The sequence below is a fragment of the Microtus oregoni genome, unplaced genomic scaffold, assembly GCF_018167655.1.
Source record: "Microtus oregoni isolate MIOR12 unplaced genomic scaffold, Mior012 000000F_ref0000247, whole genome shotgun sequence".
In the NCBI taxonomy this organism is placed as follows: domain Eukaryota; kingdom Metazoa; phylum Chordata; class Mammalia; order Rodentia; family Cricetidae; genus Microtus; species Microtus oregoni.
In genome coordinates, this window is record NW_024543059.1 from 3279390 (window position 1) to 3305529 (window position 26140).

The 26140-nt window shown below is 48.6% G+C and overlaps 1 protein-coding gene across 8 annotated transcripts in view; it reads right to left on the reverse strand.

Annotated features, from left to right (window-relative positions):
* Positions 1 to 26140, reverse strand: part of LOC121459150 (teneurin-4) — a 667715-nt gene that overhangs the window by 70402 nt on the left and 571173 nt on the right. For 6 of the 8 annotated variants that reach the window (XM_041669124.1, XM_041669214.1, XM_041668705.1 and 3 more), the window contains 3 exons: positions 24365 to 24391; positions 15854 to 16000; positions 4789 to 5005 (listed from right to left, as the gene is read on the reverse strand). In XM_041669124.1, coding sequence (XP_041525058.1) covers positions 4789 to 5005; positions 15854 to 16000; positions 24365 to 24391 — 391 coding nt within the window. The remainder of the gene's footprint in view (positions 1 to 4788; positions 5006 to 15853; positions 16001 to 24364; positions 24392 to 26140) is intronic. The other 2 variants (XM_041669301.1, XM_041668853.1) reach the window with 1 other exon arrangement.

Sequence of the window (26140 nt, forward strand, 5' to 3'; positions counted from 1 at the left end):
CACCTATCTGCTGAGTGGGCTGACAACCGCCAAGGCTTGTCAAAGTCATACCATGTCTCAGACCTCGACAGGGTTCTTGAATGTATTCTCAGCCTCTACACAAATAGCGTTGGGTGTTATTTGCCAGCGCATCCCCTTGTAACCAGTAACTGCTCATGGAGGTGATATCTGCCCTACATCCAGTTTCTCAACCTTCTTGGTGCTGCTCAGACATCTGCATGACCAGAAGAGGAAACTGCTCTCTCTTGAGGGTTTTCAGGAGATGCCCAAGCTGCCGACCCTTCCTTGCTTGCCTGACTCCAAGCTGCACAGTCTATGTCCTGTGCTCTTTCTTCTCTGTTTGGACGGTTGGACATCCTTCTACCATCCCCTTTAAGGCATTCTCGTTGGTGTCTGCTGATACAAAGCCGACTAACTTCAACAGGAGATGGAGAGACCTTCCCTGTTCTCCCTTCTCTGAAGTTCTTCCACCTCAGCTCCGAACCACCACTGTGGTTTCTTCCAGGGAGCCCAGCCTCCCTCCCTGAGGAGCTGTGGCCTGCCCCTCCCTATTCCATGCTTTCTGGCACGCGAATGCTCCACCTATCTTGTGTATATCTTCGAGGACTCTCTTGCTTCTTCATCCCAGACATGGATGGATGCTGAGGAGAGGCCTATACTACGAGAGTGGCTTGTTTATTTCCATATCTCAGGGGTCCAGCCAGTTACAAGCAGTAGCCTGGAACCCTCAATCTGAGTCTCCCTGGGCCTGGCATATGGCCGTGATTCTGCAGAGCAAAGGAGTTACCCTGCTGTCCTTACTGGACTCAGAGAGGCTGTGGGTGACAGTCTGCACTTTGGAAGCTGTGGAGCGGAATCCTAGTCAAACCGTGCAACTCGTGGCACAGCATATAGGTTGCCCGGATGCGGGTTGGGCACAGGCTTTGTTACTGTTACATGTGGGCACTAAGCGGGCCTGTCTGTCCACCGGCTGCACCCTGGAGAAGTGCACTGGATTCCTCACTAACAAGGATCCCAGTGTCCGCTGGCTGGCAGAGCATAGCCTTTTCTTATCCTCTGATAGTGATCCAGCCACCTAAACCCATCTCTCCCGATAGGGGGGCTGGACGTTTCTGGGGAGCAGTTGTTACTCAAGCTTTGATTCCCATTAAGGAAGTGGAGCTGGCAGCTCCTAACGTCATCGCCTTCATCCTCAGGCGCTGTTAGGTAATTATCCAAGGTGCTTCTGGGTGGCGGGCGCCCCAGGTTGAGCTTTGTATACTTCTTTCCCTTTAATTCTTCAAGCTGTCTTCTGACACACATGTCACTCCCCCGGTATCTCAGATGAGGGGACTGCACCTTTGACAGCATCACCCCCAACCCCGCCCCACGCTACTGCCCTTCGGTCCAGGACCGTCTGATTGCAAAGTCTGTCCTAGTTTCTGATACGCTACACTGTAAAAGCCACCATCTACTGATCCATTAGGTGCCCGGCTCAGTCCATAACCAGGAGGCACTCAGGGGACACGCTCCTGCTGGCATGGAGCGGGCTGGCATGAACAGGGCACTCCCTAAGTGGATCCTTTATTTTAATCTTTTTTTAAGGCTGCTGTGAAATATTTATTATATTTCATGCATGCATGCATGGCTTGTGGTAAAGCCAGGAAGGCAACATTGAGCCTTCCCCATTACCCTAACACCACCCTCTCAGATGAGAGGAAAGAAAGCAAAAGTTTGAGCCGGGAAACTGACTCTACTTCATCCCAATTGCACAAGGAAGGGTTTTTACCACTAGGCCCATTTGAAACCATGGAGTAGGCACCTGACACCTGACAGTGTTTCTGACTGGTCACCAGGCTTATTTGACAGAGGGATGTTTGGGGACCCGTGGTGATGGATGGCTATTTTTCTGAATCTAGATCAGCCAGGAGCAGGGGCCTACTGGATCAGGTGAAGGCCAGAAGAGGGATTTCATACTAACATTTTGGAACCTTCTATTATCGACTCATTTGTAAAACAAATACCATCTTCCAGGCCCTTCTTGACGTGTCTCGGGTTCGCACAGAGAAATAGTCACTGCCTTCCAAGTGTCTGTAATTTAACTGAAGGCAACAGATGTGTAAGCAAGGACGTGGGAGCTGTCTTCTCTAGCTTCTGCTCCTCACCTCCAGTGTGCTGTCTGGCAGATGGCTGAACCCTGCTGGGCCCCGAATCCTCTGTCCAAAACCAAGTAAAATGTGTCTATCTGCCCCCCTTCCCTCTCCTCTTCCTTTTCCTTCTGCATTTCTCATTCTTCAAGGTAATTTATGTGCACACACATTCCTTGAGCAACTACTGAGTTCTAATGAGTGAGATGCAGGATTGGCCTGGAGAACACAGATTCGAGGGGTGGCAGCTGCTGGCATGACTCATTTTATCGAGCCCCTCACCAGAGCCATGCACACAGGGGTTGCAAAGCCAGGAGCTGAAGTGGGCCTTAGCTTTGGCTCTTCCCCTAGCACAGGCTTCTCAAGTCCACGCAAGCCGTGCCGAGAACCCAGGGCAGGTCCCACAGCGTATCGTAGTACTTAAGCACCAGGCTCAGCACATCCCGAGGAGGACACCCGGGGGACATGTTCCTGCTGGCACGGAGCAGCCTGGCATGAATATGGTACTCCCTAACAGAACAGCTACAGGCAACTGACAAACCGTAGCTCTAATCGGATGCCATATGGGCCGGTCATGAAAGGCTGAACAAGCACCATTTTCCTTGGTAGGAATATTATTTATATCTGCACTTGATTAAAAGAACTCACGCCGGGGGAAGGCCTACAAGCCTACATACAAAATCACACAATTGAATAACAGCATCTTCTTAGGAACAAAAGCAGCAGTTCTGACCAAGAAATGTCATCCCCCCCCCCCCCACACACACTCTAGCTGTTCCTCGCTCTAGCATGCGACTGGACGTGTGCACATGGAAAAGCCGCTGTACCTGCTCTGGGCTGTGTTTAAGAATGTGCCCTCTAATGTATCTGCCTGAGTGGTGTACACGTGTGCACATGACGCTGGGGGTGAGGTTGGGTCTTTGATGCTCTCCACTTTATTCTTCCAGGCAGGGCCCTCCCACTGAGCTTGGAGTTTAACATCTCATACTTCCTCCTGGCTGTATGACTCTATTGTATCTTTACCCTTTCTCAGCTCAAGAATGACTTCGGACTGCCGGCAGACACTTCCCCCTGGATGTGTGACTATGTTGTATCTTTTCTTTACCCTTTCTCTGCTCAAGGTGAGGCCACCACTTTTCTCCTACCCCCGGTCTTGCTTTTAGATCCTCATCCTGGTGACGTCACCACTATCCACCCCGGCATCCACAGACAGGAAACCCCTCAGTCTCACACCCGTCTCTAGCCAAGCCCCGCTGGTTCCTCATTCCCATGGTTTCATCACTTCTCATCACTTAGGGTAGGGACCCTTTGGCCCAGAAATCATTTTCGGTGACTGCAGGATTCACCGTGTTGACTCAGAGTTCAGCATGCATGAAGCATTACTGTATTAGAAGACATTGCAGAGAAATGATTATCTTTACTTCTGGAAACTGTGCTGGTTTAATGTCCTGACCAGAGCGGAGAACACGGGGTCATCTTTTGCTGGCTCCCAGATCCTGCCATACCTCCTGCTTTGTGTGAACTCTTCTCCCTCCTCTGAACCTCTCCTCTTTCACCAGCCTGGCTAACTGCCTCTCATCTTTAAGACTTGTTTCTCATCAGGCAGTGGTGGTGTGCACCTTTAATCTCAGGATGCAGAAGGCAGAGGCAGGTGGATCTCTGTGAGTTCGAGGCCAGCCTAGTCTATGGGGTGTGTTCTAGGACAGTCAGGGCTAGAGAAACCCTGTCAAAAAAACCAAAAGAAAAAGTCTTGTTTCCCCTACTCATCCAGAGCACACCTCCTCTGTGTCCCTTAGGACCCTTGCCACACATTTTTGGCCAAGTATATCATAACTATATTCATTTTATAGCCCAGTTGACAGTAAGTAACCAATAGGCAGACAGTATATCCTACCCATTGTTGTCACCCTAGCACTGGTCCTGACACAGACAAGGTCTCAGTGAGAAAATGTTCCGTGGGTGACACAATTATTAAAGGAAGAATGTGTGAGTACGTGGCCTGGGAAGATGCGTGGACATGTGATCTGGGGGAAGACTGCATGGACATGTGGCCTGGGAAGATGTATGGACACGTGACCTGGGGAACAATGTGTGGACACGTGGCCTGGGAAGATGCGTGGACATGTGATCTGGGGAAAGACTGCATGGACATGTGGCCTGGGAAGATGTATGGACACGTGACCTGGGGAACAATGTGTGGACACGTGGCCTGGGAAGATGCGTGGACACGTGACCTAGGGGAAGAATTTGTGGACACGTGGCCTGGGGAAGACCGAGTGGACACGTGGCCTAGGATGCAGCCTGCCTCCAGGTTAGTAAAGCCTTCTATCAGCTCTGAGGGCAAACAGTGTCAAAGCCCTTCAGCTCAGACCATGGGATCAGAAAGAGCTGACTGCAAAGTGGGTATTGATCCAAGATTCCCCTCAGACCTTTGATTTTCACTCACCCCATCTGTCACCCAGTGGGAAAGGTGCAGCTTTGCTCGAAAGCCCTCGGGCAGCAGTGTTGTCGGTGGGAGTGCTGGAGGCTTGCTGGAGGCTGGGTCTTTGCCTCTCTTGCAAACACATTTGAGCCTCTGGCCTGTCCACCCTCTCAGCCTCCTCACACCAGACATCAGTCTCCCTGCAAGAGCTGCTGCTGGGGCTGAGCCCCACGGACTTACCCTCCATCAAAGGGGTTCTCCCCGGGGATGACGTGTGTGCTGTCCCTGCCCACGAGGAACTTGACGCGGTCGTAGAAGGATTGCAGGTTCTGCTGGGGTATGGGGGCCTGGGTCTCTTGGATGATGTCCAGAGGATCGGGAGAGCCCAGGCACAGCGGGTTGACGTGACAGAGGGGCTGGAGGCAGCAGTCGGGGTCCATGCAGTCCACCAAGCCATCTGCAGGGGCGACAGAGCATGTGCAGAACATTATATAGCTACGTTCAATCAGCTGTGTTTGCCTATCTGTCCCTCATTGCCAAACTTCAGATGCAGACAGAACCCAGGGCTTTTCAGAGCTCAAGAAGATCCAGGTGCTTCAGATGCCTCTGGCCCCAGACTTTCTGTCTCATAGGTGATACAGCTAGGTAAGCATATGGTGTGTACACTGTTTGTCCTCTTCTAAGGAGACAGCAGAAAGGGTTTTGGAGAAAGCTCAGAGGAGAGAGAATGCATGGCCATCAGAGATGCTAAGCCAAAATGCTGGTGTTTAGGGGGGAAATAGCAAGGATGAGGCTGCGGTGTGGGTTGGGGGCAGCTGTGCTGGACCGTTTAGTCCATGTTAGTGACCTGGAAATTTGCCCTCATGCCATAGGTACCCCCAAAGGCTTGCAACAGAGGGTGATTTCACCCAAGGCACACTGCTAAAACTCACAGATGGAAGGGCAAGGTGCTGAGGTTGCACAGACGGGAAATGGAGCAGCTTAGGTGAGAGTGGCACTGGTGGAGAACGCACAGTCGTTTTTGAGGGACCTACAGGGTGAAATCTAAAACCTGGTGACTCCCTGGCTCTGGTGTGAGGAAGAAGAAAGGATGCTCAGGCCCTGTAAGCGTGGCAGCTTCCTCAGCTGTGGGATCAGTGGCCTGGGGCACAGCCCTCAGCCCTGCAGAGGCCCAGATCTGTCTTCTGTGAGTTGTGACTTGTGGGAAGTTGTCTTGACCACATGGATGGGTAGCTTCAGGACCCCTAAACTATTACAGCTCACGCTACTTCCCAAATACAAAGAAAGAGATTAGCCTAGGCTACACGGTTCAGGCTTTATTATTGTAAGGAACTCTTATAGTTCCCAACTAACAGTTTAGGATGGGTAACTGCTCCAGAGATTAGAAGATGGGCTAGGAAGACCCCAGAGTCACATCTTGGATGTTACAAGCAGAGGTGACCTGTGTACTGCCCTGGCTTGACAGCTTCTGAGCTGTGTGACACTGGAAAACTTTCCAACCGTCCTGGTCCCAGCGGTGCTTTGGTTATCTCTGCTGTACCCCTAGCACTCAGCAGATGTGCTTTGAAAAGGCTATTAAATGAACAACAACAAACCAAATAAACAGTCAACAAATGACGCAGCAGATATCACGAGATGCTAGTCTGTAAAAGCCAGGACATGATGTCTTCAATCAACCGTATTCAGCAGTTGCTATGATGGTAGGATCATAAGCCATGGAGCCTGAAGTTCATGTCCCAGGACTGCCTGTCAGACTGACTCCAGACAACTGGCCGAATCCAATCTCTCCGAATACCGTGTTCTCACCAACAGTACCCAAGAAATGCTGGCACAGCCAGCTCACCTCCGTTTTCCTAGGATTTATAGTATAGACTGCAACTGTAGAGCACGGCATGCCCCCTGGCTCTCCTCTGGTTCCCTCATTCTCGCTGGCTGAGTCACTTCAAGCCTACCTTCTATGGTGTGTTCAACAGCTGAATGAACAGTGATTGGGGAACTTAACTTTAGTTAAATGGCCAAGCCTCTTAGTCGACCTCAATCCCAGTTTCTTGCGCCCCCTTAAGTAAATTAGGGACAACCATTCCTGGCAATATTCCATTTGTTGTTGTTTTTTCCATCCCACCCCCCCCTCCATTTTCTGTACAGTACCCAAGTGCCCGTGGCCTCCTGGCAGGGAGCACAGTGACAGAGTCTGGATTCCAGAGCTAGAGGACAGGATCAGCTGTCAGCTGTGACTCCTGGGATCAGATGTCAGCTGTGACTCTTCCCATTGTGTGACCTTGGGTAAGTCAGTAAATCTGGTCTCAGATTCCTATATTTTTCTCAATTTTTAAAATTACTACAGTTTCTTCAGGTGTGTGTGTGTGTGCGCGCACGAGCTTGTGTGTGTGTGTGTGTGTGTGTGTAAAAGCATGGGCCACAATGTGCATGTAGCACTAAGGGGACAACCTTGGGAGTCTTTCCTTCCACTCTTTCAGTCCCAAGGATCAAGCCCGGGTTTGGGTTGGTGACAAACCCTTCACACACTGAAGGCCTTTATTTAGCCAGCTTCCCATGTTCTCACACAGATAATAAGAGGGTCATTAAGTTTCCTTTCAACAATGACCCATGTAGCACTACATCCCCAAATTCAACCCAGTACTGGGTACACAGTAGGTGCTTAATAAAGGTAGATTCTGAACCTAAAACATGGTTGACTGAAATGAAGGACTACCTACCTGTACCTCACCCCAGAGAGGTTGTGGGTGGTAACCTTAGCTTGTCTTCTAGCTTCCAGGTTCCACGGCCTAGCAAAGCAGCCGCCCTCTCCTGCCGATGGCGGTTTTCATTGCATCCCTTTTGGCTGCCGCCGTCAGACATTACTTAAACACATAATTACAGCCCAAGCAGAGGGTTATTTGCATTCTGCTATTGATGTGAGCGTGACAGTTCCAGCGGCCGCATCCATAACTCTGCAGAGATGCTCCATTATTCAATCTTAGCGAGCAGGGACGGTGACCATTAAATCAGCCGGCACAATTGAAGGGCCGTGAAAAGTCATGGCTAATTTGAAATTTTATTAGCTCTTGCCTGCTCCTGTTTACCACCAAAGTAGTCCCTGGAAGCCAGTCTTTTACTTTTCCATAAACACTCTGCCATGCGGTGCCTGGGAGGGGTGCCTACTCTCCAGCTCTGAGGAAGGTGACCCGGGAGTGAGGGTGCTTCTCACCATGTTAGGTTGGTGGAGAGGACAAATGACAGGGACATCAGGCCCTGCACTGTGCTAAACACTTTATAAGGACTAAGGGCCTTAGTGCTGACCCATCCCGCGAGGGAGCGACTGTTCAGAGAAACGGAACCACATCTTAGGCATGGTAAAGCTGATGGCTGTAGAGGTAGTTCCTAAAGAAGTTGAGGGGGGATCTGAACTCCGTTCTTTCTGACACACGGAATGTTCTCTGAGTCATCCTGGAGAGACTCACGGGAATAGTTTTGTAAATGGAGAATGGGAATTTGGGAGCCTTACTGAAACGATGCCCTGTTATGCCAGGCTCAGCACGTAAGACAATTTCTCTCCAGCCAGATGGCCACCGGAGTTGTGGGACCCTGTGCAAGTCTTAATGTCTCCAGCCTCGGTTTCTTTAGCCATGCATCATGACAGACAAAGGGTGGCACTTCCTTCTTTAGACTCATGGATCCGTCCACATCGGCTGTGCGTGTATGAGGCTTCCTCTGTAGCCTGGCTGTCTCCAATCCCAGGACTCAGCACGCGTGCTCTGCAGTGAACCATATGCCATTCCTTAGGCATTTTATTTAGGATTGAATCTTGCGTACGTTCTGGAAAGTTCTCCTATAAACCGAGAATGCTCCTTTCTTCATTTCTCTCTGGCCCTTTCTTCGGGATGCTAATAAAAGTTTAAAGGGGCCGGCTCCTATTTCACGCCTCTCAGCCCCTGCATTTCTTTCCTTGTATTTGTGCCCCATCCTGATAAATTTCCTCAGACTTCCATTCTGCTTCCCTTATCTGCCCTTCATTTGTGTCTGGTCTGCTATTTAATTGGTCCCCTGGGTCATTAACTTAAATGACCATATTTTAAGACTGTAGATAGTCTCTTTGGGACTTTTAAAAATCTGCCACCCCCCCCCCCCCCGTAGTATCTTGTTCCATCCTTATGGTTTTACACATCAGCTATCTCTGTAGCCATGTAAAAGTTTATTTATGGTATAGTCTCTCTTGCATTACGTTCTTGTAGTCATCCTCTTGCATGCTATCGCTGTTAACCCCAGCCTGTAGTCAGCCATTCCTGCCTGTTCTAGAAGTCTCGCTGGGGATCTCACGTGGTTGGTGAACCCTCCAGCATGATTTCTGGTGATTGCTGCCTGCCATGCCAGAGTACCACTCACGCAGGACTGCTTTCTGGGTGGATCTTCTAGCTTGGCGTTAGTACTCTGGTTTGCAAGATTATGGTAGGGCCTTTCTGCTGTGAGTTCTGTCTCTCACGGGCGCCTCTTCTGTGCCCTAGCTCCGTGCCACCCGCTCTGCTCTAGCAGGCACCTGCTTCACATCTAGGCTCTAGGGCTCCAGTTTTCCGTGTGGTGGCAGCAGCAATGCCCCACTGTGAGCACACCCTGCCATTGCTAGCGTGGTGCCGCGGCTTCTGTGCCTGCTGCCCTGGCTTCAGCTTCACTTTGTTCCTGCCTGCCAAGGCTCCCTGCTCCCCATTTCTCCTCCATCTTGTGGGCAGTAGGGTGCTATGATGACCTGCCCGGATCATGTATTTGCTGAAAATACACGTCCCCCGCAAAATCTCTGAGCCTTTTCCTCCACCTGTTAAATGGATCACCGTGAAGTCTACTTCTCAGAGACGCTTTGAGACTCAGGGAGGGAGGCGGTGAGAGGTTCCCATGTAAGGACCCGGCCAGGGACAGTGACTGGTGGCTTCTGACAGGCACTTCCCTTTGGCCAGTATCCTGGTATCCTGGCAACCAGTTGCCATTTGATCAAGCCCTGGTCTCTTCCTCTGCACACATTCCAGGCAGGATTCTGGGTGCAGTGTGACCCCAGAGGTCTGAGCTGGATAAAGCCAGCTGGGGTGACACATGTAAATTAGGTTACTGGAGCTCTCAGGGCCCTTTCGAAAGGAGACGCCACATAAACTGCACCCTCACCAGAGACCTTGGGACTGAGGAATTGCCCACTGGGTGCCTGGTGATTGATGCCAGGCCAGAATTCTGCCTGCCTGCACCTTGGTAAGCTGGTGTTTCCTCCTCGCACATCTGACAAATATTTGCTGAGCAGCAAACGTGGGCAACTCCTCCACTGTCACATTTAAATGAGACACATGCTTTGAAATGAATGGGGGGGAGGGACCCACAAACTTCACTCTCAAAGATGCATTTTATAAGCCCAGCATTTGTGCAAAACCTTTGTGTTCAGAACTGGCACTGGCAGCCTGTGACACTGTGGACATCTGCTCCACAGTGTGTGTGTATTCATATATGTGTATGTGTCTGTATGTGTATATATGTGTATCCATGTGTATGAATGTATGTGTGTATAAACGTATGTGTATATATATGCATATGCATGAATGAATGATTCTTTAAGGTTCCCACATTTAACAGCTGGATCGGTTTGGCCAGCCTATCTAGGGTGGGGGCTATGACAGAAACCATACAGGTGTGCAGACAACAGCCAGATGAGGTTGGCTGATGTAAGCCAGCAGAGAGTAAGGGACTCATCCCAGACTTACAACCACCAGGGTAAGGAAAGCCGGGACAGCCACGGGGAAGCCGCTTATTATTAGCAATCCTTGTCTTCAAGCTTTCTCTCTTCCAGGACACAGCCCACCCTGGGCTGAGGTGGGCCCTCGCTCTGGGCATCTCCACCACCCCCTGAGCTCCCCTTCTTCCCCATGAGAGGGCTGAGTCTCGCAGGATCATTCATGCATTTGTTCCTTTACACGGTGAGCACAGTGCCTACACGGGCAAGGTGCTGTGCTATGCACGGGAGACGCGGAAATAAGCAAGCCAGTTCCCGTCCCTATGGGACAGCAGGGAGGGGAACCAGAACACCCACAGCATGGCTGGAAAGAGATGTGGGCAGACTGTAGGCCATAGACCGGTCTTACAGCAGGCTGTGGGCAGCCCCTGGGGCAGGCCCTGGGGAAGGAGGGGAGGGTACCCCTCCCTTTGCAGAAAACTTCCCAGAGAAGTTTTTGTCACTTGCTATAATGAATTCCGTGCCTTCTTTCTAAAGGGCTTGTGAAATCTTTATCTGCTCCTTGAAACACGAGATTTTTTAAAGGTCAATTCCTCTCTTGTCTCTTATCACGAGAAATGTGGTTTAGAGACCGTCTGGAGGGTGACCAGATTCTAGGGCTTTGTGTGAGCGTCCCATGCCCACAGTGGGAGAAGGGTGGAGCAGGTGGTAGAAGGACAGGGAGCTTTCTTTGTTTGCAGTTCTTTTGAAATTTCTCCTTCTGGGCTGCGTCTGTCAATTGGGGTATTGCCATCCGCAGTTGTCTTTCGTGGGGCCATGGAAGACGTTTTGATACCTTGAAGCTGCTTTGAAAAGTGTCATCTAAAGGGATCTGGCTGTTTAAATTCCAGTGGAGTTTTTGTTCCAGCATCTTCTTTACAGACAGGGCTCCTGTCTAGTCTAGCTCTCCCGCTGATCCACTGTGTGCGGCTGGGTAACTTCTTCCAGTTCTCTGAGACTCCGTGTCCTTGTATGTAAATCTCTCTACCACCTACAGGTTTGTTGGAGGAGCTTTGAAAACCAGGCAGAGGTGGACCTTTTATTCTATGAATATGCAATGTTTGGGATAGATTTTTTTTAAGACCAGATCTTACTGGGTAACCCATGAGCTTTTGATCCTCTTGCCAGGGTCTCCCAAGTCTTAGAATTATTGGTGGGAATCACCACACCCAGCTTGGAATATGGATTTTAATAAAAAATAAAAAAAAAACAGTCAAAATCTGCCAATATATACAAAATATACTAAACCTTTCTGTGAAAAAGGTAGTCTAAAACTTCACAGGGAGTAGCGTTCCGATGGAAATCAATTGTATATTGGAGTTCTCTCATGCTCTAGAAGGCTCCATGGCATATATTTCAAAGCGTCTTCAGGCCTGGGTAGACACTCCCCACATTTCAAGGAGGATGAAAGTCTCTAAGAGGAGGAGGCATGCTCTAGATGCACAAGGCTACATGGGGCATCTCAGCTGGAGCCTGGAGTCCTAGTCTGGGCCCAGCTATTGGCTGTCTGTTTGACCGGGAGACGCATGATGTCACCCCCCCCCCCTCTGGTTTCCTGTTTCCTTGTCTACATTATGCAGGGGAGGAGAAGGAAGGACATGGAATTCCTTCTAGCCCTGCTACTCAACATTAAACTCTGCTAATCTCCTCCAAGCCCCCAAGTCATTTTGGCCACTCAGGGAGCCCGTTGCACTTTCTCTCGACCCTGAATTGCTTTCTGGCCTTGCGCTGTGTCCCCTGTCTGGGCTGGCATGGAGGTGCTCCTCTCATTCTGCTTCCATGAGGTTCAGTCATTTAGATGACAGTTTTCTTCCGCATGACTGTGAGCTTCCTGAGGGAGACCGGGCCATGCTCACTGGTCCTTAGATCCTCTCAGAAAAGAGTGTGCTGCTGTACTGAGTGCCCAAGGCCCAGATGAAGAGCAGAAGGAGGGAGAACATGAGCAAGGAAGTCAGGACCGCGAGAGGTGCGTCCACCCACTGAGACGATGTGACTGATCTAATGGGAGCTCACCAAGGCCAGCTGGACTGGGACTGATGGAGCATGTGATCTAACTGGACTCTCTGAATGTGGCTGACAATGAGGGCGGACTGAGAAGCCAATGATAATGACACTGGGTTTTGATTCTACTGCATATACTAGCTTTCTGGGAGGCTAGTCTGTTTGGCTGCTCACCTTCCTAGACCTGGATGGAGGGGGGAGGGCCTTGGACTTCCCACAGGGCAGGGCACCCTGACTTCTCTTAGGACTGGAGAGGGAGGGGGAGGAAGAGTGGGGGGAGTGGGAGGGAAATGGGAGGATGGGAGGAGGTGGAAATTTTTAATAAATAAATAAATTTAAAAGAAAAGAAAAGAGTGTGCTGCCTTGCCAACGGCAAGACCCAAGACACGGATGCTCCACGGAAGGGAAAATTGTGGATTGCTAGATATGGCCTACGTGTGTGCTCCCTGCATGGTGACCCTGCCTTTCCTTCTACCAGACTATCTCTGCTTGTGCAAGGCCAAGAGACAGAAAGCCAGTGAGGGTAATGTCTGTCCCTTTGGTATCTGTAGTTTATTTCATCCATGCCATCTTACAAATCCGGGACCTTCTGGGGCTTCCTCCGGACTCTCTCAATGGAAAGAAAGGCCAGTCTACCGAAGCGAGGCATCTCCTTGCTTCACAGTGGAGAATCAAATGCCCAAGGCTTGTCCTCCCGAGACGGTTGAATTTCCAGTTGTGATGGAGATCTTCCTGGGGAAGCCATGGCTCACTTCCCTCTGAGGTGGTTGATAATACCAGCTGAATGGCTGGAAGCTTTTCTGGGACAGCAGGACCCCATGGTCTTACGGCTACCTCCATTTCCTCTCTCTGAATCTGACACATTGCAAGGGCAGAGACTCTCGGTTTTACTTCTGAAGCCCTGGGAGTGCAGATGCTCAGCGAACATTCATGGAGCAAATGAAGGCCCTCACAGTGCAGCTTCTGTGTGCCGCGGAGGATGTACAAACTCATTCTGCTCTATAATATGCTTCAAACAACATATGAGGTATGCTCTCCCGCAACTGGGGATTTTCTGGTTGTTCTTTTTGCTTTGTGCTGGCTCATTGCTCGGAGCAACTGGAGAAGGCTCCATTTCCCTAGGGTCTGGATTGTTTCCTATAACATGGGGTTCGGGGCTACTGTGGGCACAGGTCCTCTGGGAAAACTGGGAATTTCAGTGTTGGCTGTCTCTGAAGCATGGCAACCAGGGTGTCTACTCTGGTGTTCTTGTATATGTGTGTGTGTGTGTGTGTGTGTGTGTGTGTGTGTGTGTATGTGTGTAGGGGGACTATATGTTTTCTGAACATCGCAAAGACCCTTAGTTCCTTAGCTGTCCAGCTGTTCCACAGCTGTGTGAAAGCTTGGGCCAAGATCCTGGACTCTGGGAGAGGGAATGATTTCCCAGTATGGCTTCTCTCCTTTTTCCTAATTTTCCATGAATGTTATTGTTTATCACTGGCCTTGCAGCCACACAGGCAAGATGCAGCAGGATACTGAGGGCATCGTACAGACAACAGAAGCTGATCTCTTTCCCACAGACAGAGTCAGAATGCTCTTTCTCTTACTTGAAGACAAGGAGGCTCGTTACCCTTCCTCACTTTGCCCTGCCTTTCTCTATGTGATCTCTTGAGAACAAAACACCCCTCCCCCCACATAAAACTCCTTCCTGCTCTGATATCACCTTCCTGATAAATGTTTTCCCAGTCCCACAACTAATACATAACCCTGCAATTTCACTTAGAACAATCCATGAACACTCAACCTTGGTGCTTCCTCCTTCCTCTGAGTTCCTGGAGGATGGACAGGACTTTCGCATCTCCACGCCTCCTGTAAGACACGGTCCTCCAAAAGAGATGCTACATGCTTGGGCAACTGAATAATGATGATCTCCCCATGTTTCAGCTAGATTAAGGGACATAGCAACATGATGGGATTCTAGGCAGGCACACATCTCTGCTCAAAAGCCATCAAGGCCCAAACCCTATGGGCACCTTGCTTTTAATTCTTCTCATAGCTGTCATCTGAGGTTATCTGAATGACTGCTGTCTGGATGTGGGCAAGGGAAAGACAGTCCAGACAAACATCAAGGCTCTAAAACAACATTTCTAGGATTCCAGAGCCAACCTACCAGTTGAATTAGAATGACCACAATATTACACACTTGGCCTTTTGATCCTCATGGAGTTTGAGATTGTAGAACGCTGTAGACAGGAAATTTCCAGAAGGGAAGACGCCAAGTTTCTAGTTCTCCAGTTTCTAACATTGTGCAGAACACAGGGAAGTCTCTCAGTTTAAATCAAAGAGAGCTGCCTAAGTGTGTCAGCTGCCAGCATTAGAAAGAGAAATTTTTTTTTGTTGTTTTTGTGTCTGTCTTCTTTATTTTTCCAGTAACTCCCTGGTAGAAGCAGGTTCTACCACGTGGGAATGTGGAGTATATTATGGAGAATATTATGCAAGTTTACACCATAGAGAAATGGAAGCTAATTTTATGGCTAATATAAAGACTTGAATAACCTTGATGGGCAAACTGCCTCATGGTGTGGGAAGTCCTTCTGTCTATGTGTTGCTTTTATTAGTTAATGAGTAAAGAAGCTGCTTTGGCCTGTGATAGGGCAGAGCAGAGCTAGGTGGGAAACTCAAATTGAATGCTGGGAGAAAGAAGGCGGAGTCAGTGACATGCCATGTAGCCACCAGAGAAGACAGATGTGCCCCGAAACTTTACTTGTAAACCACGAGCCTCATGGTAAAATATAAAATAATAGAAATGGATTGGTTAACAAGATATAAAAGCTAGCTAGCAACATGCTTAAGTGGTTGGCCAAGCAATGTTTTAATTAATACAGTTTTGTGTAATTATTTTGGGTCTGAGCAGCTGGAAACAAACGAGTAGCCTCTGTTAACAGCCTCATTTTATATTTGGGGAGAGTAAGGTTCAGAGACACCTAGTACCCGGGTGGGGTTAAGATGCAAGTTTTAATTAAAATGGGTTTTCACCCTGAGTTAATATTCTATAAGGCTAACCCCTCTTCCTTTGGGTTTTGGCTGTCCAACACTTGGGAAAAAAAGCAAAGGCAGACGTTATTACAAACCTATATGGATGAGAGAGTGTGAAGGGAAAGTGTGCCTTGATGTTCCTGAGAGGGTTACCTTCAGAATCAGAGGCGACACCTTAATCCAGATGAGTGAACCTCCTTCCCTGGAGGAACATCCTTCACAGTTTCCGGGATACAAAAGAGGGCTGCTTCTGCAAACCCAGACCAGGTAACGATTCCACCACAGGGATAACCGAGGATGCTTCTCCTTGCCTTCTTTCCATTGGCCAATAGATGCCAACTAATTTCATTTATAGTCACTCATTAAAATGAGTCAAACTATGCTAACAATAGAATCCATTCCTCAGGCCACCCGCACAGTCTTCTGTGTCCCGAAGTCCCTCACTGTGTATTAGGATGCTGGTTCCCTGCTAACCCAGCAGTGTCCCCTCTTGTCTCTCTGTCTCCTACCTCTGGAACAGGCTGGGGTTTACGGACGCCAGATCCCTACCTCCATCGTTGTCTTTGCTGTCCCCACAGGCGGTTTCCATGGACGTGTCACATCCGGCTCCTCTCCAGCCCAGCTGGCACACACAGTGCCACCCATTCAGGTCCAGGGTACATCTGCCATTTCCATTGCACAAGCCAGGACAGCCCTCTGTAAGACAAAGCAGGGAGTCAAGGGCTGGGGCCCCATCGCAACTGTTACCCCTGCACTCTGCACTCATATGCTGTACCAGCTGCCTATACGATGCTTTCACGTCCGTCCGTCTCAGCAGCCGCGGAGGCAGGTACCACAATGACTCTCCACTTTACAGAGAAGACAGCAGAGACTCGGAGAAGTAAGGACTCTTACGGAGGGGTCTGGAACCCTCAGCATCTCCACCTCCCCCCATTACACAAGTGATCAGGATTTGGAGCTGCAGTCAGTTAATCAAGCCTGCCAGAGCCTGACTAGGGAGGTCTTCCACCCATCCTCAATCCTGGGCTTGGTTGTCTTGTCTCTTGGCCTTTAACTCACAGAGATTCCCCTGCCTCTGCCTCCTGGGTGCTGGGATTGAAGGTGTTCTGTAACACTTGGCCTAGAGATATGCTTTTCCCCCCTAGTTCTTGTAACTAGGTCAACTTCAGTGGGCCTTAGGCTTTTCATATTGGCTCTCCTTTTCTCCTAGACAACAGTATTTGCTTTGAGAATGAGGGCTTGGGTCTTTCTATTACCATTGTGTTTATGCTATGCTTTGGAAAGGGCTTTATACCAGGGGAGCCCAGGAGACTGTCACGACATAGACGAACTCCTGCTGGTCTCAAGTACAAAGGAAGAGCCAAGCAGTGCTAGCTGCTCAGCTGTGTATTTACACACCTGTCTCTTGTTAAGCATCTTATTTGGGCTAGCTACAGGCACAGAGATGAAAACTACCTAGTTGTATTCTTGAGAAGAAGGCATCCTACCAAAGTGCCTAGACGGAGACCTGAACTATACAGCGGGAACTAGGAATAGCTATGGCCATCTGAGAAGACGTGGGTGACCTAATAAAAAGAACAGGACACTGCTTGGAGCCCATTTCTTCTGCTCTGACCCCATGATGAGGTGGGGACTTTTAGTAACAGTCAAGTAGGCTTACAGGATTTTGATTACTGCCCTTTCAAGCCTGGTTTGTGGCTCAGAAGGTAAAAGCTATTGACGTGCAAGACCGATGACCTGAGTTTGAGTCTAGGAACCTAGTGTAGAAAGAGAAAACTGATTCCTAAAGATTGTTCTCTGACCTCCGCACCTGCGTCATGTTATATATGAGTTGAGTCCCACAGGCTTTTGTGGTGTGAGAGAGACACACACACATTTCAAAAAGGAAGAGACTCATGTTTAAGAAAACATTAGGTTTCATGGCTCACTTTAGCTCCTATTCTTTCATCCGAATTCTTTTCATTTCTATTCTTTCTCTTGAGTCCTTATTTTCATGATGGCCAGCTCTCTTCTCTGAGTGACTATCAACTCAAACTATGCTGTTCATGACATCTCTACTTCCTCTCCTTTGCTCCAGCCTCCAGGGAAGGAATGAGTTATACTAGTTTACTGTGATGAGCATCAAGTACCTGCCCATTTGGCTGTAAACTGAACATTCTGCCACAAAACCACAAAACCATGGAAAATGAACCTATTACCACTATTGGTTGTTGTTTTCATTTTTTTTCTCTTTCTTTCTCTTTTTTTCCTCCCTTCCTCCCTCCCTCCTTTCCTTCCTCCCTTCCTTCTTTCTTTTTGAGACAGGGTCCCACATAGCCCACACTGACTTCACACTTGCTATGCAGTTGCAGATGGCGCTGAACTTGTGACCATACCAATTCTGCCTCCCAAGTGCTGGGATTACAGGTGTGCACCACCACGTCTGCTCATGCATGCGGCGGTGGCAATTAAAGCCCAGGTTTCACGAACGCTGAGTGAGCACTCTGTCCGCTGGGCTCCATGACTCATTGTTTTTAAAGGACAACAAACCTGGCACATATAAACACTCAAGGAGCAGCTGATAGATCAGAACCTGAGACTAGTGTTTCAAGGACGTAAAAATGCATATTAAAACTAGCATGCAAAGATTAAATACCATTATGGCTCAAGGGCTTTGGATAGTTGACTCTGATTCCAACAAAAACCGGAAGTTCACTTCCTCTTGAGATGGTCGATGCAGACACCAACCAGTCAATGCAACCACGTCCTTTCCACGCAAGGAAGAAACACTGGTTGCATGTGGGGAATGCAGTGGGGATCACAAGAAGGCTTAGTAGAGGACGTAGAGCGTGTGGGAGGCTAGCCTCAAAACTGACCAAGAAGAAAAGCTGTAAACCTGGGCGCCAGGAGCAGTGGGTGGTATGCGGGTGACTGGTCTGTGTTCTGACTAAGCCACCATGATCAGTCACCCAGAGTGATCTCAGCCAGCAGAGCCTCTCCTGTCTTTCAGTTTGTCTCAAGTTTTCGTCCATCTACCCAGGGACTGCTTTTAATTAAACTACTCCTCCTGGGGTTAATCTTAGAGGAAGGAGGTGAAAGCTTTAAAAATATTAGGATACTCTTTTATTTTGCTGTGATACAGCATCTCATAAGATGCAGAAAGGACCTTTTGTGAGCATGAGCTTAGAAGCCACACCAAAGGCCAGCTCTATGACTCTGTGGCCAGGGGACCCGGCCAAGTTATTAAATTTTTTTGAACCCCAATATTCTTAATTATAACATAGGGGAATTAGGAGGGCTCAACATAATAAGGTATCTGTTATAATCACTTGGTAATGGCACTGTAGTCCCAAAGCAGGCACAGGCTATCCGTGAGTCATGAGCACAACGTGTTCTAATAAACTTGATTAACAAAAATCTGTGAGGAGGTAGACTTGGTCTGTGGACTATGTATTCTGGTAGATGCCTCAGGACAGCGAGGACAGTGACAGCTGCCATGTACTCGGGGGCTGCCATGCCTGGCCCCTAGGCTAGGTGTTTTGCACAGATTATTCCTCAAAGGGGAGACTTTGGGGGCTAGAGAAATGGCTCAGTGTGTAAAACACTTGCTGTGTAGATGTGAGGTCCTGAGTTTGGATCCCTAGAATCCACACCGAGACAGATACGGTAATCTCATTGTATCTACTTAGAGCTGGGTGGTTGAGACAGGAGAATCCCCAGGTTCTCAAGGGCCAGCTAGCTTGGTGCATACCGTGATGAACAAGAGACTCTGTTCCAAATAAGACGGATGGTGAGGACCAACACCTCAGGCTATCCTCCGGCCTTTGCAAGCGTGCTGTAGCTTGCACCCACATTCATCCACAAAACCTGGCTGTGTGTGTATGAGAACACACACACACGTTTTAAAAAATAATTTTCCAGATTTTCAGAGAAGTTCCAATTTCACACCATTAGTCTCAAGTTTTTAATTAAAAAAACAAAATATGTTTTGTAGTTATGGGTACACTGAAGTTTGGCGAACTTCAACTCAGATCTTTTTTTCCCTCTTTTGGCAGGGTTTCTCTGTGTACCTTTGGATCCTGTTCTAGAACTTGCTCTGTAGACCAGGCTGGCCCCGAACTCACAGAGATCTGCCTGTCCTTGCCTCCTGAGTGCTGGGTTTAAAGGCGTGCGCCACCACCGCCCGGCATCAACTCAGATCTTAGCACGGTCATTGGACGTTAACTCTGAACTTCAGTGTTTGCATCTGTAGGTGTGAAAGAGGCACTGAGCGGATTAAATGGCATGGCTTATGCCGGTTACTCAGCCCAGTAAGCATGAGAGCTGACTGTACAAGGGGCATTTACCATGTAAGGACCACTAATACTGGATTGGATTTTAGCTGTGTGTAACTTTACTAAGAACTGCACTCACTGGAAAGTAACCCTCTGCTGCTCAAACTGTGCCACTGTTTAGGTCTCACAAATACCAACCTCTCTGAAGTGAAGGAGCGCCATGCAGCTAGGGACATAGCTGTAGGGTCACCGCGCCATGCAATTGGCATTGGTGTAACACGGGCAGTGCCATGAGTCCCGGTCCATCCTCTTATCACCTCAAGCTTCCAAGGCGGGCTGTCCTTCTGATGACAGTCACTCTGGTTATTGGTTAATTTCTCAACAGTTCAGTGGTCTCACTCCCTCTGTTAGAATGCAGACTCCATAAAGGCCTCAGGGCTTCCCCTGGCGCCTTCACACGGCAGGCACTCACCACGCACTTGCTCAAATGAACCAACAGATCAGAGAGAAATGGGTTCTGCTTCTTTCCTCCTGACTGGTAAGGGTTGAGAAAGCTACCTCCCCTGTCTTGGCCTCGGTTTCCTGATGTATAACATGAATGATCCATTAGGTACCTCTAGCAAAACTGACCAATGAAGAAGGACAGACTATCAGATCTCATCACTCGATTCATAAGCTCAACATGTTTTATACATCACCCACTGGATGCCAGACTTTGTGTTAATAGATGGACGGAGGGAGACACCTTTTGCCTGTATTTTCCTGGAAGGATTTAAACTTAAATTTATTTATTTATTTTGAAATGGTTTTACTATTTGGCCCAGGCTGGCCTTGAACTTGTGATCCTCCTCCTAACTCAGCCTTCAAAGCCCTGAGATAACAAATTTGTGCCACTCACATCTGTGGGGCATAAGATCTTAAACACTCATTCTCATAGGGAACTCTGTGAGAGACTGGTCGTAAGGGGTCTCTAAAGAGAAGCTATAGGGGCTGGGTGTGGGGATCAGTTGGTAGATTGCTTGCCTAGCATGCATGAGGCCCTTGTTTGGGTCCCAGGAATGTATGTTTGTGTGGAGTGTGTGTGTGTGTGTGTCTGTGTGTGTGTAAAATCTGGGTGTAGTGGCACATAGCTGGAATCTCAGCTCCTGGGAGGTGGAGGCAGGAGACACAGGAGCCCAGGGTCATCTTCAGCTATACAGAGTTTCAGGTCACCCTGACGCAGACAACAACAATACCAACAACTATGAAAACCGACCAAAGACGACGAAGTGTCTGTTGTCAACTGAGTTCAGCAAACACTTTGGCTCTTAGCCACACTGAATGGTAGCACCTCACTGAAGAAAGCCCCATGTTTGTTTCCAGAGCATTTTCTGTTTTGGACTTGGAACTCTTTTCCCCATATATGTGCTGTGATAGTCTTGTCCAGGGCACCCCTCTTAGGTTTCTGCGAATTCCTCTGGTTGCCTACTCTACACACTTAGTGCTACTCAGAGGCACCCAGGGGAGGGAAACACTTAATATGGGGCCACTTTATCCACTCTCAGTTTCTTCAGACGACCCAAGTTCCACCCTGAGGACCTGCGCAGTACGTTGGCATCAGAACAGCCTGAGGGTACTTGGGAGTGAAGAAGGTTCACTTGTTTCTGGCACCCATCACCCCCATCCTCCACCCCATTAGCCAGCATGGGGAGGCCTCCTCCGGGGTGACTTGCTGACTTTCTTAAAGCAATATGCCCATCCTTCCCCATGGGAGAAGCTCGTTAATTCCACAAACCCTGAAACTCATCAATAATTCAGAGAGCCTGAGTGACATTAACAGTCCCCTATGGAAGGGCTCACACCAGGCATTTGCTGGAGCCAAAATAATGTAGTCTGGAGATTTAGAGGAGGGCTCAGTTTTTCAAAAGAAACGATGCCCTTTAAATGACAAGGGACCACTTCATCTCAATATCACCTTTGCAGCTGGCCAGCATCAGGCGTGGCCAGGAACCTTTCAGAATCTTGCGGAGTAGCAAGCGGGTTGCTTCCCGCCCAGCGCATGCCCTTCCAACTGCGTTTTGTCCTTTGCACCCCTTCATCTCTGCGCCCACTTCCCTGCACAAGATCAACATCTTTTCTCACCTCAGTGACAGCATTAATGTTACTGATCTCCTTGCTCCTAATATTCTCCCCCAACTCCTTTTCCACAGAAAGGACTAATGGGAGCCCCTAAATCACGAATGTCTTCTGCCCACTTTTAAAAAAAACTTTTCACAGCTGTCTTAAAGCCCATGTCAAATTCCACAATCTGCAAGCACCCTGCCTCCTTTGGTGAGGTCTCCAAACCGCCACCAGCAGGGCCCTTATCACACTGGTTGGGATTATTTGCTTCTGAGTCTTCTCTGAGAGACTATAGACCCCCTGCAGAGAGGGCCATTGCCACTGTGTGGAATCCACATTTCCTGGCAGCTTATGAGACCAGACAAGAGACTATTATTTACGTATGCTCTACCAACACAGGTGGGAGGAGAACAGAACTGGCTTTCTTTGAGCTATACCCACCACCGCTCTGCTTTGACAAATCTCAAGCAGGCCGGTACAGACTTCCGAACTGGGTTTGAGAATCAGCGCCCATTGCACTAGGACACTGGCCCTACGGGGTTTGCTACGTACCCAGATTTTACCAAGAAGCGTTTGTCTTTTAAAGGAAGTTCTGGTTCACTGACCTCAGCCCAATAAAGGTCTAGTGGTGGAATTTTCTGAACTACAGATCAGAGCAAGTGGCTTGAGGAAAGCTACTTCCCAGGGAGGATACAGTTGGCATATGTGATTGAGATGTAAGATATTGGGAATTATGAGACATTCTTGGTGACTTATGGTGATAGAATATAAAATGTTGGAAATCTGGATATGACCAGAAAGTCCAAAGTTCTGGCTTCATGACTTCCCAGACGTGTAACCTGGGTGAATCACTTAAAACTCCCTCAACTTCAGCTTCCGTTTTCACCCAAATGGGCAGCATTAAATCTGCTTCCTTTGAAAAAAAATTAAGAGGACTCAAGACTCATGGGCGCAAAGGACTCCACACGGTAGGGAGTGGTCCACTGAGTAATGATTCCATTATGAATTTAGTCTACACTCTGATGGTGACTGCAATGAACGCTTGTCCCAGGAGAACACTGAGATATGTCTATTTCCTGCTGGTCTGATTTTGTTCTCAGCAAAGGTCAGTGTATTAAAGTCAACAAACCTTGCTTCCTATCCGTTCGGTTGGGTCCTAGTAATACATTTGCTGCAGGGGCAAGGCTGACCCAGCTGAAAAGTCCATTATTGGTCCCTGTTTGGATGTGAACTGTCCCCCATAGACTCATATTGGAACACATGTTTCCCAGCTGTTTGGGAAGGCGGCGGAACCTTTTGGAGGTGGAACCTTATTGGAGGCAAGTGGATCACTGGGGGTTGACTTTGAGGTTTGGGAGTAGACTGTACTTCCTGTCTTCTCTCTACTTCCTGACTGCTGAGGTAATGGGGCTGGCAGGCTTATGTTCCTGCTGCCACATTTTCCACCATGATGGACAATATCCCCTCAGACTGTCAGCTGAAATAAACTCTTTCTCTTTAGGTGGCTTCTTCTCAGGCATTCGGTCATAGCAACAATAAGAATAGTAATATAGTTCCCCAAACCTTTTCCTGATTTTTTTTAAAGTTGTTAGTCTTTCGTACAAACAGCCAATTTGCCCCTTTCTATTACAATTTTGGATTTTAATCTCGCTGAGTCCTTCAAGTCAAGAGAAAGAATAAGGACACAGTGATGGCACCAGCCACTTGAGTCTACGGAGTGGCATCCCTACCCGGGTCCTGGTGCTTGGTGATCACTGCTTCATGCCACCCTCACGCTGCCCTCGTGGGGCAGACCTTCCAGCGTGCTCATCTTATAGATGACCATGTGACAGAGAAGTCACCTGCCCCCTGGCCACTCTGGTTGTGGAGTGTGGAAGGGAGCTGGGATTCAGCTGATTACAGAATACAAGTCCCTAACCAAGGGACACAGGCATTGTGTTTAGACCCAAGGATTAAAAGCTATGACGTCATGTTTTCTCCTTAGGAAGTGCTGGGTTATTTTAAAAGTTTCAACCCGAGCCTTATTATTACTGCTCTGATGTCTTCGCGGAGAATTAGAATCACCTAAGCCATATCAATGTTTTGACAATTACAAATCACGCTGCCATTAGGGGCTACTTTTCGTAGAACAAACTTACCAAAGCCAGGCCTTCTCTGTAAAGAAAAACAGGCAGCGAGCAACAGACCACCCTCTCCCCAGACTGCCATCTAGTTCTCATTCCCAGAGCCTGGCACGTGGACCTAGCACACAGTGAGTGCGCTCCGTGTGGCTGCTGGGAGAAGGAACACAGCAGTAACAGGATGCAGGCCTCGAGATTGTTTTCTCTTGCTCCTGAGCCTCTTCCTTTCCCAGGCCACCCAGGCTGGTCCCTAGTGTCTGGATTCTGATGGGCCAGAGGCCATAAGGAATGGGTGGGGTGACATGAGATGGGGTGGACGGGGTGGAAGGTCTGGGGGTGGGGTGCAGGGGTGATGGAAGGGTCGCAACACAATGGTAATGTCACAGACAGCTCTATGTGACTGGGGCAAAGAACGACATTCTCCATCCCCAAACCCACCCTCCTGCTGTGACAAAGCTGGGGATGCGGCAGCAGGTAGATACTGTCATGCCAATGTTGTGTTCTATACATTCTCATATGCACGTGACTTTTACGCTCACACACAAACACAGACACAAAGACAACAGGAAAATAGAGGAAGACCATACCTTTAACTACCCTATCCAGATAGTGAGCTTAGGAGATAAAAGACAGGACATTTAAGGTAGGACCAAGGAAGTGCAATACGGCCTGCCGTGTAACCATGCCAAGTGTTAAGGAGACACCAGGGAAGGGTGGGGAGTCAGGGTGGTGCCCAATGTTTGGGACAGGCCACTGTCATGGTAGGGGGGGGAAAAACAAAAACGAAAAACCAAAGACAAAATGACATGGGATAGAAGGACGGAGAGCAGGCGCATTCTCCATGAAGAGCCCAAAGGAGCAGTCGACTCATTCTGGGATCCAGGCATTTGGAAATGTGATCGTAGGAGCAGAAGACGTATGGAGAAGGACGATGGAAGAAACGAGTCTGGGAAGCTGCACGAGTGGCCACAGTCCTGCCCTGTCAGGTTCATTAACGGTCACGGGAAACTACAGCTAACCCTTTGGGCTACCCAGAGTGACGGCCGACCTCCCTCAAGGGGAGGCAGCTATACTGACAAATTATTTGGGCAGACAAACTCCCGAGAAATGAGAGGTTGGAGATCTGTAAATTTTGCCTAGTTTCTGATATACACCCGGGTTCTAGGTTGAGACTTTGGCTGAAATACATTGCTAGCTCATCTGTCTGGCATTTGCAAATTATCCAGGAACGCGCATGTCTACACAGACTCGAATGCAGAATGTGGGGGATGCCAAGTAAGATGTACCCCTACTTTGTGCATCTTACGAAGGATGTGAGGCGTAGATCGATGGATGTCACTGTGGAAAGTGGCAAAGGCGAGGGAAATCTGGCAATGTCTTATCAAGAGACGGAACAATGGATGCTTGGCTTTTCCAATGGAGGGGTCGTTTGAATTATACGACACTCTAAGGTCTTGCCTACTTGTGAGGGTATCTGCCAAACACTGCTCTGACTTCTAAACCCAGTGTGTACACGTGCTATGTGTCTGGATACCCAGAACAGGACTAATCTCTTCAGTTCCAGCCTAGAGTACCTATTTTACCCTCCTTGTTGGGGTGTGAAAGAGGCTTCCTTTTCTGGTTTCTCTACACATCTTTTTTCTGGGTTCTCATACAGGCCAGGCAGAAGACACCGTGTTCTAAAGCAACCAATGAATGCCTCAGGTAGGCTGTACCCCATCCTCAGCTTGATTTTATGTGCGATTCAAAAGTCCTTGAGACGGGACTGAACTATAATAATGGAGTGGCTTTATCTGGAAGCCAAAGGATTGTACGAACTGTAAGACCGGTTTTTCCTCACTTCATAAAAAAGACAGAGAGGTACCATTGCTATCGCTATCTATTATCTATCTATCTATCTATCTATCTATCTATCTATCTATCTATCATCTATCTACCTACTTACTACCTACCTATTCACTATCTATCTATTTGCTATCTATCTATCTATCTATCTATCATCTATCTGTTTGCATCACAATAGTGGTAGATGAGGGACTGTTCTTAGTTCATGTATCAATGCAGTAACTGTCATGATGACATATGCATCAGGAAGCCACATAGCCAAGTGGAAAATTGGGAGCAGGTGATTTAACAGGGCCTGCAAGCATCTCTTTATCCCTGGAGGTGCCGTGGGCTCTGTGCAGGAGGACATAAGAGGGGACTATGAAGGAGAATGGCGTTTAAGCAGGAGTGAATACACGGAGCCATGGGATGGCAAACATAGGGACCACCCAAATGAAAGAAAAATGAAACACGGGGAAAGCCCATCTCAAAAACAGCCAGGAGGTCTCTGGTCTAGAGGAGAACTTCGCTTGTTCTTG